This window comes from Coregonus lavaretus, assembly GCF_964263955.1.
Source record: "Coregonus lavaretus genome assembly, chromosome: 17".
NCBI lineage: Eukaryota > Metazoa > Chordata > Actinopteri > Salmoniformes > Salmonidae > Coregonus > Coregonus lavaretus.
Window position 1 is genome coordinate 16,216,793 of NC_140004.1, and position 18,402 is coordinate 16,235,194.

General features: G+C 42.5%; 1 protein-coding gene across 1 annotated transcript in view; it reads right to left on the reverse strand.

The window, feature by feature from the left end:
* Nucleotides 1-497: 497 nt before the first annotated feature.
* Nucleotides 498-18,402, reverse strand: part of eeig1a (estrogen-induced osteoclastogenesis regulator 1a) — a gene marked incomplete at both ends in the record, with an annotated part of 28,614 nt that continues 10,709 nt past the window's right edge. Inside the window, 10 exons of the mRNA XM_084180526.1 lie at nt 498-543; nt 625-694; nt 823-944; nt 1,111-1,306; nt 1,408-1,515; nt 1,658-1,803; nt 1,931-1,977; nt 4,271-4,387; nt 5,543-5,572; nt 5,837-5,957. Of these exons, the coding sequence (XP_084036652.1) occupies nt 498-543; nt 625-694; nt 823-944; nt 1,111-1,306; nt 1,408-1,515; nt 1,658-1,803; nt 1,931-1,977; nt 4,271-4,387; nt 5,543-5,572; nt 5,837-5,957 (1,003 nt within the window). The remainder of the gene's footprint in view (nt 544-624; nt 695-822; nt 945-1,110; nt 1,307-1,407; nt 1,516-1,657; nt 1,804-1,930; nt 1,978-4,270; nt 4,388-5,542; nt 5,573-5,836; nt 5,958-18,402) is intronic.

An 18,402-nucleotide genomic window follows, 5' to 3' on the forward strand; every position in this document is an offset into this window, starting at 1 on the left:
AGAGATTATCTGGTGCTTTGGGTCATGTATGAGAAAAATACATTCTAAAGTAGCGTATACAATGTGTATTGGGTATTTTCTTTACAGTATTACATTTGTCGGATCGTTATTTCCCAATATTTGTGGAAAGGCTGAGGATAGAGTTAGATGCATGATGTCACTTCCTGATCAACAGGACAAGACATTTACCATGGAAACAAAGAGACTGTAACAACATACAGCTGAACTGAGATCAGACTTAAGCCACATCTTCTGGGAGTACAACAACACATTAGAAATAAAGTGCAAAATTACCAGACAAAAACAGAACAGTTTACAATCAATCAAACCCCATAGGGTAAACAGACCCACAACTAAACATGAGAACTGTGCGGTACGGTCATCCTCTCATGGCAACCAGCTGAGCTGGTGCTCCAGGATGACTACCATATGTTTCTACAGTTAGTCCACAAGCTTCACCACAGAGGCCTCAACTCAAACTCACATCTTCACCAGTCCTAATGGCTCTCAATCACAACAGGCTCATAGACACCGGCGGACACCCTGAAATAATAAAAAAGTGGCAGAGTAAGAGGTGTGTGTGTCTGTGTGTCTGTGTGTGTCTGTGTGTGTGTGTGTTCTCACCTGTTTCCAAGCCGTAGCCCATTCAGGGAAGTGGTCCCGTCTCTACTGACAAACAGTCGCAGGTTACTGTCTGAAGAGGAAACAAACACACCAAGAGAGAGCCAAATGAAACACAGTACAATAGAGGAAGTTATGTACAAAAGAGACAGCAAAGATGTGCTGGACAAGTGAAAGGGCAGGGTGTTTGAGGTTTCATACCTTCAGTGTTACTTATGTCACCAAAGTTCTGGCTCTGGACGATCTTTTCAACTATATCGTCAGCATCGATGCGGGTGTCATTCACCCAGGAGGGATGGCTCTCCACAGAATCCTGCTTCCTCCTGTCACAGGGTGGAGGGAAAAGGCCCAGTCATTCAACAGCAAGTGACAAACAGCAGTCATACAAAGAACAATAACAGTAGTGTTTCACTGATGGATTGGAGTGTTTCATAGATTGTGAAAACAGACACATTGGGCTAAACACATCTGGTGGGTGGGAGGTCTTGCCTGGGGGGTCTGTTGGATGGCAGGATGGGCCATGGGGGGCGAGGGGGTCTCTCTGGCCGGCAGATGTCCCTCTCCCCCTCTGGGGGGGTGTCTACGGTCACACTCAGGCCCCCAGAGGTGCTGCTTCCTGTGGAGGTGTTCCTCCGGTGAGTGAGGTCAGACAGACTGGAGGAATAGGAGTGCTCTGTGCTATATCCTGGTGAACAAGAGTTTACATTACTGACACTGGTGCAAATACAGTAACAAAGAAATATGACCTCTGGAGAGGGAAGATGGGGAACAGGAATACACACACACCTGAGATCCTGCTCAGCTGGCTGGCGTAGCTGGAGTTGCGAGAGTGGCCCGACTGGAACACTTCTCCTGGGCTGGCCACCTGTGTCTGGTCTGGCTCCTCTGGAAGTCCTGACATCAACCAGAACCACACATCATTTAGTTAGTCCCTCACCATGTGTCCCAGACCTGGGTTAACTGTTTAGTGTTGATGAGATAATCATAAAACAACCACACTTATCAGGTTTAATCGGATCCTTCTGCCATGTCATACCTGAGCTGATGATAGAGGGTCTGGGCTTAATGGAACGGCCCAGAGAAGGGGGCCGGTTAGGGGTTCCAGTGCCCTCCCCCTTACAGTCTAGCTGCAGGGTATGGTCCTGGCCTGAGATCGAGATGGACTTGGCTGTGCTGGGGGCGCTGCAAAAAACATGACTGGTCAGACCACATGTTATACTGTGGGGAAAAGGGGCGACAGAATCACATTTACTAAATGTATGATGATGAATGACAGATCAGAGATTTGAACATATATCACGTCACTCACGTTTTAAAGCACGGATCTCCAGAGAGGAGGGTCATCCCGATAGTCACCTTCAGAGAAGATCCAGACAAAGACAACTTTTATTACAATGTAAAAAGTAAAAGACAGCGAGTCATGTTTGCAGTAGCTATATAAAAAGTTCCGCTGAGGTGCAGGGCATCAACAGCTCTGGGTGATCAGTGGTCATGTGCCAGGATATTTGCATGCAATTCTGGTATTTCATGTCACAACAGTACATCATATCAGTTAGCAAACAATGTTATTATAAAAAAAATTTAAATAGCTTGATCTAATAAAGCATACGTGGTTGCTTTCCGACTGTATTGTTGTTTTGGTCAATTTTCATTGAGTAAGACAGCTCCAAAATGCAGCAGTTTCAGCGTCGCTCTGTGCTTTGTGTGGTGGTGGGGCAGACAGAGAAAGTACAGAGCGTAGGTGTCGTTGGCACAGGGTGCTGTCACTCATGGGGACACTACATCACTGCAGCACCTGCTGGGAGAGCTAGCCAGCAAAAGCCCCTCTTCGGTGCCCAGGGGCCAGAGTTCTGGTCTAGAAGCACAGTTTCGACTGCTCCTACAGTTTTGCTTCAGTACTGCAGTTTAAGTGATGCCCGGAAAAAGACAATTTCCATAGACGGAAGTCAGATTTGAAAATTCTTAATAAGACACTATAGTCATCACCTTTGTGCACAAAACATCCATTGAATTATTCAAATAATTGTAGCTGAAGGCCGTTTAAAAAAAAAAATGTTTTACTCACCGAAGATATTACAATTTAATATTCATCCAATGTCTACCATGTTTTTGGATAATGTGATACCATCGTCCCTGCTCGTGCTGCTCCCTGTGCGCACTGAGTGCTAGTGCGCATGTGATGTTGGTCCATATAAACCGGATGCAACCCGGATATAGATGGTCCATGAATCGGCGTATGCGAACATGTGTAGATTACCTTGAAAATAATGAGCGGACATCTTGGTCGCAGTCTCCAGTTCTTATTATACCTCAGTGGTCAGTGCTCCATTGATTTACAGTAGAAGTGCCCGCCCAAGAAGGCTCTTTGTCATTGGCCACAGATAAATCAACGTGTTATGCCCGGCAACTTTGATTGGACTGATGCAAGGGAATAGCGTAATAAACGTTGCATATTGTTAACCAGGCCCCTTTATATTAGACAGGCAGATGCACACAGTGTCGCAATATTGCAGACCGATTACTAGCTAGTTTACTCTATGAAAGTATGCTCGACTACCGTGGTCTTCCGTGCAATAAGAGCTAAAGACATGGGAAGTAGCCATAACCCGAATGTTATAACGTTTGTGTGTGTGGCTCAAAACTAATTTCTGGGATTGGTTATTAGTGCATTCAATGAGTAGCCAGTGGAGAGTACTTGTTTCAATGCATATGAGCTTTGTTGATTGAGTTTGCCCCACCACCATTTTCATGTTAAAACCGCCACTGTGGGTGATCAGAGGGATGATTTCATTTACCACTCAATATAAAGTCATTCAGTATAAAATATTACTGAACAAAAATATAAATGCAACATGTAAAGTGTTGGTCCCATGTTTCATGAGCTGAAATAAAAATCCCAGAAATGTTCCATACGCACAAAAAGCTTATTTCTCTCAAATGTTGTGCACACATTTGTTTACATCCCTGTTAATGAGAATTTCTCCTTTGCCAAGATAATACATCCATCTGATAGGTGTGGCATATCAAGAAGCTGATTAAACAGCATGATCATTACACAGGTGCACCTTGTGCTGTGGACAATAAAATGCCACTAAAATGTGCAGTTGTGTCACACAACAGATGTCTCAAGTTTTGAGGGAGCATGGAATTGACATGCTGACTGCAGGAATGTCCACCAGAGCTGTTGCCAGATAATTTAATGTTCATTTCTCTACCATATGCCGCCTCCAACGTCGTTTTAGAGAATTTTGCAGTATGTCCAACTGGCCTCACAACCGCAGACCATGTGTAGCCACGCCAGCCCAGGACCCCCACATCCGGCTTTTTCACCTATGGGATCATCTGAGACCAGCCACCCGGACAGCTGATAAAACTGAGGAGTATTTCTGTCTGTAATAAAGCCCTTTTGTGGGGAAAACTCATTCTGATTGGCTGGGCCTGGCTCGCCAGTGGGTGGGCCTGGCTCCCAAGTGGGTGGGCCTATGCCCTCTCAGGCCCACACATGGCAATCGTTGGAATTGTTGCATGTTGCGTTTATATTTTTGTTCAGTATATATTCGTTTTTCTGTTCAACCAAACCAAACCCAACCCTGAAAAAGTCCCAAGGTCAACAGTCCTGACTCCTGCCCACCCTAGCTCAGTCACTTACCTTCAGTATGGAGTTGTCCTGTCTGGTATTCTTGGTGTCGTATCCCTCCAGCAGACAACAGCGGACCGCAGAACCCGAGCCAGCAAACTCCGCCATGTTTAGGTCGGTAAAACCCAGCTGAGGGAGAGCAACAGTTACATTAAAGGTAGACTCAGCGATATGACGTAGATAAAGAAAGTAAACAGCATTGTGGGTCAAACTAAGAGTGTTGAAGCGTGAGGCTCAGTTTAGTTGCCCTGGCTACTGCGCTGTGAACAGCATGAAGCGAACCCTTGCACGTGCGCCGATACTGTGTGAGAGCAAGGTCTTGCATCTCGCTCATCTCAATATCTGCGGTTCTGCTCATGGCCACATCATTTCACTGAGTTTACCTTTAAGAACAGTAGTTTTAAACCGGCATACACTGTGACATACATGTAGCCATCAAATTTCACATTTAGGTTGTATAGCCCTAAGGGACTGGATGTAGAGACAGACCGTGTATGCTCCAGGCATTTAGCCCACCTGTTTTTAATATTAATCTCAGGTTATCCAAGAGGAGATGAGTCTCATTTCCCTTTCTCCAGGTTTCATTTCCTCAAAGCTACTGTTTACAGATGTGTGTATTTAAGGAAGCCTACTTCCAAGGAGGAAAGGGGTTATATTTAGCTTAAGGAAATCCAGAAGCGTAACGTGAGAAAACACAGGAAGGGTCTCTGGCAACCTGAGTATGCATTCTCTGTAAACGTTCCCCATCTAACATGGTATAGTTTACATATGCTTATAGAGGAGTGCCAAAGTTGTTGCTTGTGTTTGTAGAAGTGGGGTGACTAATGTTCATGTTTAAATGGAGTAACAGGAGTGTTTAGCTCCTGAGTGGCGCAGTGGTCTAAGGCACTGCATCGCAGTGCTAACTGTGCTACTAGAGATCCTGGTTCGAATCCAGGCTCTGTCGCAGCCGGCCGCGACCGGGAGACTCATGGGCGGCGCACAATTGGCCCAGCGTCGTCCAGGGTAGGGGAGGGAATGGCCGGCAGGGATGTAGCTCAGTTGATAGAGCATGGCGTTTGCAACGCCAGGGTTGTGGGTTCGTTTCCCATGGGGGGCCAGTATAAAAAAAAATAAAAATAAAATGTATTCACTAACTGTAAGTCGCTCTGGATAAGAGCGTCTGCTAAATGACTAAAATGTAATGTAATGTAATGTTTATGTGTGTTGACATCAGGCTACTGTAAATTGTTTCTATGTATTTATGGATACATGGTGGGGTGCTCAGGAGGAGTGGGCTCTTACCTTTGAATATGTTTTTCCTCCTTTGAGTTCCTGTAGAGAAAACAGGAAGAGGGAGATGACTACTGAGGACTTTGGCAGTCTGGCATGCAGTGGAGTGTGTGTTTAGCACTGATCTACCATCAGATTACAGAGGCTACAGAGAGTTAACAGGGGTGTGAATAGTACATGGAAAGATACATAATCCAGTGGTACATGCAGGAAACTGTAGCCCCGGATATTCACAGACACAGAAATAACAGCATAGAGCTGTGTGTTGGTAAGAGAGAGGTCTCCAATCAGTCAACACAGACTTACCTTCCGCACAGAGACCCGACAGATAGAGGGATCCAGCACTCCAGTCGTGGGGTTGGCACTCATTTTACACACAAAGGTGAACCTCTTCTTCCATCGAACACAGTTTTCCTGAACCTCCACTCTGTGCGACAAGAGGACAGGAATTAACAAGGGCATAGCACTACAGCACAGATGCATCAATCTCAATAAAAAGGAATTGGTTATCTTAACACATCTGTTATTAGTGTCAAGAGAAATCTAAAGGTGGAGAGTGAATGACAGTCATTACTGTTTGAGTGGTCTCAAAAAAAGAAGTCACTAATTCAACGTAGCATATGACATCACTTGTGCATTAATTTGGCCTCTCTTCAATGTCTCACTCCAGTTTTAGAAAAAGTAAACTTGTTGTCGAGGAAACGGTGAACAATAGCCTGCAGGCTTCTGTAAAAATATACGTTTATGTTGTAAATAGGCCAGTGCCTGACGTCACCCTGTCATCCATACATTGAGGAAAATGGCTAAGAATACAAAGTGGTTGGCATAAAACATTCCTGGTGATAATCTATCTACTTCCCATTTTAAGATGCTTTAAACCCTCCTCCTCCCAACTGGACGACTGGACTGAGTGCAAGCATTGACAGTAGATGAGTCATGCCCCGGGCATGGACCCAGTATCCAGCCACTCAGAATGCACAGAAGAAACTCTAGTGAATTCAGTGCTTAATGTTGACTCTGGAAAGAATAAATAACTTACAGAGCAAGAGGAGCTAATGTAAATTTACAGGGCTAGATATGCATGACTCATCATCTCCAATGCAAACACACAGCCATGGTGGACAGATCGTCCTGGTTACTGTAGTGTTTACCTATTGCCTTCTGGGAGTGCTCAAACAATCAGGTGTTACCAGACTGCAGTCAACTACACCACAGAGGATACCCAGTGAAACATAACTATCCTTTAATTAGGCAAAACCCAAACACCCTGTATAAGTGAGAAGGCAGTAAATGCAGCAGGCTTCCTGAGTACAGTGCCTTCAGAAAGTATTCACACCCCTTTTCTTTTCCAGATTTTGTTGTTAAAATAGTTAAATTGAGATTTTGTGTCACTGATCTACACGCAATACCCCACAACGTCAAAGTGGAATTGTTTGTCGAACATTTTTGAAATTCATAAAAAATGCAAAATCGGAAATGTCTCGAGTCAATAAGTACTCAACCCCTTTGTTATGGCATGCCTAAATAAGTTCAGGAGTAAAAATGTGCTTAACAAATCACATAAGTTGCATGGCCTCATTCCGTGTTCAATAATAGTGGTTAACATGATTTTTGAATGACTACCCCATCTCTGTACCCCACACAATTATCTGTAAGGTCCCTCAATCGAGCAGTGAATTTCAAGCACAGATTCAACCACAAAGACCAGGGAGGTTTTTCAATGCCTCGCAAAGAAATCAAATAAAATTGTATTTGTCACATGCGCTGAATACAACAGGTGTAGACCGTACCGTGAAATGCTTACTTACAAGCCCTTAACCAACAATGCAGTTAAGAAAAATAAGAGTTAAGAAAATATTTACTAAATAAACTAAAGTAAAAAATAAAAGAGCAACAATAAAATATGAATAACGAGGCTATATACAGGAGGTACCGGTTCCGTGTAAAATGTGCGGGGGTACAGGTTAGTCGAGGTAATTGAGGTAATATGTACATGTAGGTAGGGGTGAAGTGACTATGCATAGATAATAGATAATAAACAGCGAGTAGCCGCAGTGTAAAAAAAGAAGGGCACTGATTGGTAGATGTGTAAAAATAAAAAAGCAAACGCTGAATATTCCTTTGAGCATGGTGAAGTTATTCATTAGGCTTTGGATGGTGTATCAATACACCCAGGCGTCCTTCCTAAATTAGTTGCCGGAAAGGAAGGAAACTGCTCAGGGATTTCACCATGAAGCCAATGCTGATTTTAAAACAGTTAAATAATAATATAATAATATGCCATTTAGCAGACGCTTTTATCCAAAGCGACTTACAGTCATGCGTGCATACATTTTTTTTTTTTTGTGTATGGGTGGTCCCGGGGATCGAACCCACTACCTTGGCGTTACAAGCGCCGTGCTCTACCAGCTGAGCTACAGAGGACCACAGTTACAGTTTAATGGTTGTGATATGAGAAAACTGAGGATGGATCAACAACATTGTAGTTACTCCACAATACTAACCTAAATGACAGAGTGAAAAGAAGGAAGCCTGTACAGAATAAAACATATTCCAAAACATGTGTCCTGTTTGCAATATGGCACTTAAGTAATACTGCAAAAAATGTCACAAAGAAATTAACTTTTTGTCCTGAATACAAAGTGTTGTGTTTGGGGCAAATCCAACACAAAACATCACCGAGTACCACTCTTCATATTTTCAAGCATGGTGGTGGTTGCATCATGTTATGGGTATGCTTTTCATTGGCAAGGACTACAGGGTTTTTTAGGATAAAAATACAGCTATAAGCACAGGCAAAATCCTAGAGGAAAACCTGGTTCAGTTGGTTTTCAACAGACACTGGGAGAAGAATTCACCTTTCAGCAGAACAATAACCTAAAACACAAGGCCAAATCTACACTGGAATTGTTTACCAAGATGACATTGAATGTTCCTGAGTGGCCTAGTTACAGTTTTGACTTAATTCGGCTTGAAATTATATGGCAAGGCTGTCTAGCAATGATCAACAATCAACGACAGATCTTGAAGATTATTTTAAAGAATAATGGGCAAATATTGTACAATCCAGGTGTGCAAAGCTCTTAAAGACTTACCCCCAAAAGACTCACAGCTGTAATCGCCACCAAAGGTGCTTCTACAAAGTATTGACTCAGGGGTATTTCTCTATTTCATTTTCAATAAAAGTTGCTAAAATTTCTAAAAACATGTTTTCACTTATGGGGTATTGCATGTAGATGGCTGAGAAAAAATAAGATATTTAATACATTTTGAATTGAGACTAACAACAGAATGTGGAATAAGTCAGGGGGTATGAATACTTTCTGAAGGCACTGTACCTAAGACTGACCATCACTGTGTTAAAATAAGCACAAGGGAATACTACAGTCCTTTTGTCAAGCAACATAAAATAAACTCACTGCCATGCAGGTGGGGTGTTGTGCAAAGAGGCAGAATTTGCCCTGTGAACAGCGGTCAGTTAGCACATGGTCCCTAACCAGCTGACACATTTATTTGATTGACTATAGAGCTGCAGAGGGGCTTCAGTATAGTGGTGGGTAGTCGTCGGCTCCTTGGAGGGCACAGGGCCAGGGCACGTGTTCCTACTCCATGCCATGCAAGGGAGTGGCGTCATAGGATCATCTGCCCAAATAAATTTTCCAGGGGAGCCACATGTGATCCCTACATCAGGGACAGCATGTCCCCAAATGCACACATGGCTTTTACTATGCAGACCCTGAGTATCAATGCCACGCTGTAGGCATACTATCTGAAGTCACATGACTGATAGTGACACTTTATACAGTGCTTGACTAGTACATGGCTGTCCCCTCTGCATTGACACATGGCTAAAATGCAAGAGATGTGATTCAGCCTTCCACATAATGAATATCTAGGACTGTTTAAGTTGATACAATTATTCCCTTCTCTAGTATGAGCTTCGGTTCCACAAAAACTGAACCCTACCACAGCAAGCATTTTAGATTTACACTTGGAAGCATCATCGTGCGGTGAAACATCGGACGCCATTAATTTTCAATGGAAGGAAAGCGAGAGAAGCGGAGAGGGCGGGGGGGGACCGTTGGTCGAGGGAGTTTAACAGGGCAGGACTAAGGTTGGAAAAAGCTGAACTTTATTCAAATCATCTGCGATATTGCGATGTGACTGACCAATCAAAGCTCCTACTGGATTGGCTGACGATGGCAAGGATAGCGTGGCTAGGCGAGTACGGCTTGTTTAGTGTTAACGGCCGGTTATGGATCAGTGCAAACTGGTGGCAGCTGCTGCTAACACTCCCCTTCACCCATTATATTTTTGCAACTCTCACCAACACTGCACGTCCAGTAACACTTTTTCCTCCCTTCCCAGTCTCCCTTTTCTTTTTATGCATCTCTTACTTTAGGTCAGGAATGACTGAAAACCAGCTATGGTGTGTTAAGCAAATTTGGCCAAATAAAATGGTTGTTTACTTGAGAAACTGTTAAGAAACAAGTCATAACTCCACTACTGCTGCTATATATTACAAAAACAGATTCCAGCTATTTGATTGGCTACAAACCTTTAGTAATAGTAGGCCTACACAAACTCCAACAAATTGCATGACTATAATCCTTCGGTCATACTTAAATGTAGCCTAAAATACAAGAGTTCCCCATTTCCTCTCTCAATGATTAATCTTGTACATTCTATAAATGCTTTAAAACACTTTTTATGCAAGTATTCTTGTTCACTACCATTTTAGATTTTTCTTCTCTAATAGGTTATTTATATTGTCGTCCCTTTATGTTTTGCCTTGGTTCTTTATGCCGTGCCACACACACTTGTTTAGCTCTTATCAGGAGCGCCACACTAATCACTGCCCCCCCTTCAGTCTGTCTCTGAAAACGTTCTCAGCCACATTCCACATACCAGATGGCTTTATTCAACCACCATGGCAACCACACGCCTCAAATCCCCGACTACAGCATTCATTCAAAACGAGAGTGAAAGAGTTAGAGCACTGAGGAGAGAGACAGAGCGGGGGGTTCAGGGGAGGCTGGAGACAACACTTAACAACCAAACTCATTGTAACAGAGGTATCTGAGACATTCTCGTAGTCAGTTCACAGATACACAAGGCCACAATGTCACAGGGAGTAATCAACATGGATCTCACCAAATAAACGCAACGATACTGAGAAAACAAGAGGAGCTACACAATATCTGAACAATGTTGAAAGACAATCCTCACTGAAGACAGCCCAGTTCTCAACACCAGCATGACCTGTTACATCCAGATCCAGAGCGAGTTAATGAAAGTGATCACAAAACTACACAAACACATCAGATAACAAAACTCAAAAGGAAAATTCAGGAGTTGTGGCAATAAAACCACACAGGAAAAGGAAAAAGGGTGAGAACTATGACTATTGACTGAAACGGATTGAACGTTTACACAACGCGGCAGATGTTGTTGTCAAAAAAGGAAATAAGTCAAAGTGGAACAAAAAGTTGTTCACCACATGGAATCACAGTCATATCCACTAGTAGCTATATCAAAAGGAATTAATTTACAGTGAGGGAAAAAAGTATTTGATCCCCTGCTGATTTTGTACGTTTGCCCACTGACAAAGAAATGATCAGTCTATAATTTTAATGGTAGGTTTATTTGAACAGTGAGAGACAGAATAACAACAACAAAATCCAGAAAAATGCATGTCAAAAATGTTATAAATTGATTTGCATTTTAATGAGGGAAATAAGTATTTGACCCCTCTGCAAAACATTACTTAGTACTTGGTGGCAAAACCCTTGTTGGCAATCACAGAGGTCAGACGTTTCTTGTAGTTGGCCACCAGGTTTGCACACATCTCAGGAGGGATTTTGTTCCACTCCTCTTTGCAGATCTTCTCCAGTACACTGTCACCCCCTACTGTACCCCATCTTAGGATGACTCACTCAGTCAGATATGCTTGACTATAGGATCCTTATCTCCCATTATGTCCCAGAGGCTGGCTGCTGTCATCAGGCCCTCTCCAGCAGCAACACAAAACAGCAGCAGGCCTGTGTCAGCCACTGGCCCCTGACAGCACTCGGATAAACAGCCTAGCCCTGGGAGAGAGCAGTGTGGAGAGCTGGGCGAGAGCAGTCTGGAGAGCTGAGGAAGCTTCAGTCAACAATGACTTCAGGCCATGATAGAATAGTACACTGGGCCTATACTGGACTTTGAAAAATCTCTGTTGGTTATTGAACTACAGTAAGTGAAGTGCATTTACACCCGGTAACAGAATTGCGGTAACAGAATTTCATCATGGGTCCCTGATCCTGTACTACACAGAAATGCATAATTATGGATATGAATGTCATTCTCTTCATGTATCCTAAATAGGTACACAAAGTTAGAAATATGCAATATCCTCCTTTGCATTTAGGGTATTATTCTACACACTGGCTATTATTTTAATGAACTCCGCCCCACAAAAATACCAAATTTGGTTCAGTCACTGAACAAAATATAAAAACGCAACATGCAACAATTTCAAAGATTTTACTGAGTTACAGTTCATATAAGGATATCAGTCAATTGAAATAAATTCATTAGGCCCGAATCTATGGATTTCACAACTGGGCAGGGGTGCAGCCATGGGTGGGCCTTTATTCAGCTCATGAAACACGGGACCACACTTTACATGTTGCATTTATATTTTTGTTCAGTGTATGTTTCACAGGTTTGGACATCAAACTAGAGTACAGTATAGTAGAGTACAGTACAGTTCAGTACGTTATAGAGTACTCAACTCTAGTATACTCAACTCTAGTAACTTTTTAAAATGTACTTTATTGTACTCAACACTTATTTTTAAAACTTTACTGTACTCTCCAAACTTGTGAAACATAGACTTCTATGATTGGTTCAGATTTCATAATCTGAACCAATCATTGAGTACGTTTACAAGCACACAAATCATTAGATATTAAACGGATTATGGAAGTAGGCAGATTATGAAATAGTCATGTAAACACCTTACTCAGCTTATCATAATCGGCGTAAGGTCAAAATCGAAGCATAAGCTGATTAAAACACCTGGTTTTCTGAGCAATCTTTGAATTATTAGGACACGTAAACACCTTAAATCGGCGTTCCAGCGGTGTATTTGATCTGCACATGTGTTAGCACCAGCCGAGCGAGCCTCCCTCTTTAGTGCGAGTGAAGTGAGTTCGGAACAAATGAATGTATGCGTAGTAGAAGTAGTTTTCACACACGAACTTCATACAGTTGAAGACGGAAGTTTACATACACTTAGGTTGGAGTCATTAAAACTCGTTTTTCAACCACTCCACAAATTTCTTGTTAACAAACTATAGTTTTGGCAAGTTGGTTAGGACATCTACTTTGTGCATGACACAAGTAATTTTTCCAACAATTGTTTACAGACAGATTATTTAACTTACAATTCACTGTATCACAATTCCAGTGGGTCAGAAGTTTACATACACTAAGTTGACTGTGTCTTTAAACAGCTTGGAAAATTCCAGTACAAACAATAGTACGCAAGAATAAACACCATGGGACCACACAGCCATCATACCGCTCAGGAAGGAGACGCGTTTTGTCTCCTCGAGATGAACGTACTTTGGTGCGAAAAGTGCAAATCAATCCCAGAACAACAGCAAAGGACCTTGTGAAGATGCTGGAGGAAACAGGTACAAAAGTATCTATATCCACAGTAAAACGAGTCCTATATCGACATAACCTGAAAGGCCGCTCAGCAAGGAAGAAGCCACTGCTCCAAAACCACCATAAAAAAGCCAGACTACGGTTTGCAACTGCACATGGGGACAAAGATCTTACTTTTTGGAGAAATGTCCTCTGGTCTGATGAAACAAAAATAGAACTGTTTGGCCATAATGACCATTGTTATGTTTGGAGGAAAAAGGGGGTGGCTTGCAAGCCGAAGAACACCATCCCAACCGTGAAGCACGGAGGTGGCAGCATCATGCTGTGGGGGTGTTTTGCTGCAGGTGGGACTGGTGCACTTCACAAAATAGATGGCATCATGAGGAAGGAAAATTATGTGGATATATTGAAGCAACATTTCAAGACATCAGTCAGGAAGTTAAAGCTTGGTCGCAAATGGGTCTTCCAAATGGACAATGATCCCAACTTATTGTGGGAAGCTTGTGGAAGGCTACCCCGAAACGTTTGACCCAAGTTAAACAATTTAAAGGCAATGCTACCAAATACTAATTGAGCGTATGTAAACTTCTAACATTCTTAAAATAAAGTGGTGATCCTAATTGACCTAAGACAGGGAATTTTTACTTGGATTAAATGTCAGGAATTGTGAAAAACTGAGTTTAAATGTATTTGCCTAAGGTGTATGTAAACTTCCGACTTCAACTGTATGTACGAACTCAGAATCAAATATGCTTCCCAAAAATAACATGTTCGCTGTGGTAGAACGTTTATTTTGATTGGCGATTTTCTGCATTTATCAGTGCCACCAGGTAGCCTGATTTCAGATGTGTCCATGTAAACAGGATTATTAGGGGAATCGTTCTTCTTGCAAAGCATGTAAACATTTTAAATCAAACTATTATATTAATCTGACTATCCACAATAAATCGCATTATTGTGTGAATGTAACCGTACTCATTGACGTCTATGTTTGGGCCAAATCAAGGTCAGTCCGGACCAAAAACGACATCTGTCGACGTTGAAATCAAGGCAGGGCGAACTGACCAAATATCAAACTACTTTTCAACATCCATGGACGTCCGGTATCGGTCGGTGCTCAGTGGGTAAGGATGCTGGTTACAGTAAATGCAAAGAAAGGGCTCATGGGTAGGTGTCAGTAAGAGCCGGGAGAGGTGACATTAACTGGAGAGAGAAGAGAGCGAAGCAGAAAGGTGGAGGGAGGGGTTGTCCAGACTGTTTTAACACTTCCTTTGCAGGTGACCCAACTGTGGTTTGTGACTAATATGATTTCCCATTGTAGCCAATTCAAATGCAGTAATTCCGTTACTGATTTTTCAGAAGTTCTGTTACCAATTCTTAAACAAGGTAAATCATTTCTCCAAAACGAATAAGTGTTGATATTAGTTGGCAGGGGTCTTTACTTCAAAATTATTGTGTTTTGATGTATTTATAATACCCTTTAAGACTTGTTCTGGTAGATGTTTTCCAATACCCCTTTTCCATCTGTTTGACCAGAAATCAAAGCCTTTGCTTATTCCTAATATTTAGGATAGAAAATGGTTGAAATATGTATAAATCCCATAATAAAAAAATATATAATAATAATAATAAATATTATTCCTAGCTGATATTTGACATGCTCCTATGAACTTTACATGTTGGTGCTTATGGGTCCTTTTACATGGAAATGCCCTAGTCTAATCAAGGTGTATGAGGCTCCAGTCCAGGCCATTAATGCAGTTATCAAATGTAGGCAATGTGGCATTTCAATACAAAATACAGTCAGTAGCCTGCACTAACGCTAAATTAGCACGTATACTGTAAATTAATTGAAAGTGAAGGCCATTTTAAAACAGGATGCTCCTCTTGATTACCTGGTCGAAGACCAGAAGAGGTGTGGCAGACCTTCCTCTCTGTTCTATGGATGGGGCAAAAGAGGTGATGGGAAAACAGGAAACAGCTGGAAAGCAGCCCGTCCCAGTGAGTCAACCTCCACGTCCGCTCATTTCACTCTTCTTCCAATTCCTCCACTCTTCTCTTACTCATTCATTAGCAACGGTTATCAAAATGGTTAAAAAAAGGTTTTATAAACAATTCTAATAAATGCAACAGTTGGACAACGAATGAAGATACTCCAAACTGTTCAATCCATCGGATACTGGCTGAATTATAGCACATAAAACATTTTACTGGCACAGACAAATAATTAATGGAGTTCAGGGATTTTGGTGGGAATTCAGGTATTCAATTTATTATTCACTTTTTTTTTTCTTAGAATGCACTCATATATGCACATTTTCGAATGGTATCAGGTATTTAATATTGTGTATAAAAATAAAATGTAGATGTGCCTCATTTGCATAAATACACTGGGTATATTTGCATATATTAATAAATTAACAAAGGGGCGGAACAGGGCTGCAATCACCAAAAACTTGCTCTGTCTAGGCCTACCTGCACTCACCTGCCCTGTCTAGACTGCCTCGTTAATTACTGTTGTTGTAACGTTCTGTTGCATTATTCAACAAGTGTGTCAATAGCAGGAAACCCTCTGATTAAAAATCAACACACTTGGCTCGAGATTACACCTATCTACTGTATGCATACTTTACATTGTTTGCGAGATCAGACCTAATATCACTATAATCCGAGTGTACATTTTCGGAAGTTGCTTTCATTACAGCACATCTAATTTGTAAATATTTCAACTGTAATAAATTATTTAAAAAATCAATTCCACAAAAAATGAACACCCATCAAAATAAAGTTATCTTTCTTGTGATGTAAGTGTCGAGATGATGCAACGGAAAGACAATGTATTCCATTGAGCCCATTTCAGCCATTACTGTGGTGTGTTTGACAGGTCATTGCAACGAAAAGACAATGTGTTCCATTGAGTCCATTTCAGCCGTTACTGGGGTGTGTTTGACAGGTCATTACAAACATTTCCGTGGTCGTAACGTTGACGGGAAAAAACTACAGGCACAAGCAAGAGTATGAAAGAGTCGCAGGAGTAAAATGAAAGTAATCAATCCAGCATGATTTAAGTGACAAGTGGATTTTGCACCCCTCAAACACAGGAAATAGATGGCTGAAAAAGACAGATCCTCAGGTGGGCGGGGCATGCATGTTGCTACTTCCATCCAGTTGTCCCTATAACCCCCTCCCCTCTCCATGATCAGATCTGTCCTCTGCTAATCAAGAATGAGAGCTGGCTGTGTGCAGCAGGCAGGGAAGAGGGAACCTGAACATTCCCCACCATGTCTGTACCATGCAGCCCAGGCCAAATCGTATCCAGTTCAGGAAATGGATCCAATCAGGCTGCACTGCCACATCAAACAACCCACTATGCTCACTGCTGGCTCTTAAAGCTAGACTCAAACAAAACAGATATTGGTGCTAAAACACAAACACATGCAGGGAGTACAAATGGCTCTTCCTCTGCCAAAACCCTATAGGGGAATGTATGGCTCGCTGGCAGCTACTGGGCTGTTTTCCCTTCTACATTTGGCATGAAGAACAGTGGTAATTCAGCACAGAAAGCAATATACAGTGTGTAGTGTAGCTCTTAGCAAGACCTTCATTAGAAGACCCAAAAATGGGCTGGAGCTTTTCTGAGCTTGGAACTCCTGTGTTCCAGAGTCACATTAACAGCATGTGAGCCCCCCTGCTTACAACCAATAGGACTGAAGCATTTCCACACTAAGGAAGCATGGCCCATTGGTCAAACTCCATGGATTTCAGAACTATTTCAGACACAACAACAGAACAAAGAGAGTTGTGTACTGTACTCCCCAGGCCCTGTGACATAACATGGCATCTCTAGCAGTGACAGTGGGACCCCCCCCCCCAAATCAGTCTCTGTTTCTAAGAAGCCCTTGTTTTCTGCACTCGGGTAACAGAGATAATCAGAGACAGAGTTGCCAGATAACTCAAGCAGATTGGATGGAGACAACCTGTTATAAAATGCTAAAAAACAGACTTCAGCACACCAGGGTCTTGTATCATTGCATGGGAAAGGGAGTGGAGGGCAACATTATTTTTTAACTCTGTGTTTATCAATGATGACAAGTATAGGAGAGAAACATTCGCTGACCAGTTATAGTTAGGGTTATCATGATGCTTTAGTTTGTTTTCGTGCCCTTTCAAAAGCCATACACAGTCTTGGGACACAGGGTGGCCACAGTTCAGAAGTTCAGTTAGGACATAGTACATCATAAGGTTCTCTACAGTGTGTGGAGAAAGATGAGCTCTTATCTGAAAGCCCAGAGGAATGGTTTCCTCACGGGACATGCTCTAGCTATTCTGATGTGGAAGAACCTGACTGGTAATATGGAATCAATAACAAATTCAAAGTTTCAAAGGACACTAGGCTGTATATTAATAAAAGACACATCTTTGAAATGTCCTGGAAGACCGTGTGCAGTCCTGCTGGTAGTGGGGGGGGGGGGGGGGGGGGGGGCTGACATGGACAGTTAACCTTCAACCTTCTCTATATACAGTATATATACAAATATATGTGGACACCCCTTCAAATTAGTGGATTCGGCTATTTCAGCCACACCCTATGCTGACATATATTTAAAATCGAGCACACAGCCATGCAATCTCCATAGACAAACATTGGCAGTAGAATGGCCTCACTGAAGAGCTGAGTGACTTTCAATGTGGCACCGTCATAGGATGCAACCTTCGTGAAACTCCTGTCCTGCTAGAACTGCCCCGGTAAACTCTTAAGTGCTGTTATTGTGAAGCAACAACGGCTCAGCCGCGAAGTAGTAGGCCACACAAGCTCACAGAACGGGACTGCCAAGTGCTGAAGAACGTAGCGTGAAAAAAGCGTCTGTCCTCGGTTCCAACACTCACTACCGAGTTCCAAACTGCCTCTGGAAACAACGTCAGCACAAGAACTGTCCATCGGGAGCTTCATGAAATTAGTTTCCATTGCCGAGCAGCCGCACACAATCCTAAGATCACCATGCGCAATGCCAAGCGTTGGCTGGAATGGTGTAAAGCTCGCCGCCATTGGACTCGAGCAGTGGAAACGCGTTCTCTGGAGTGATGAATCACACTTCACCATCTGGCAGTCCGACGGACGAATCTGGGTTTGGCGGATGCCAAGAGAACGCTACGTGCCCGAATGCAGTGCCAACTGTAAAGTTTGGTGGAGGAGGAATAATGGTCTGTGGATGTTT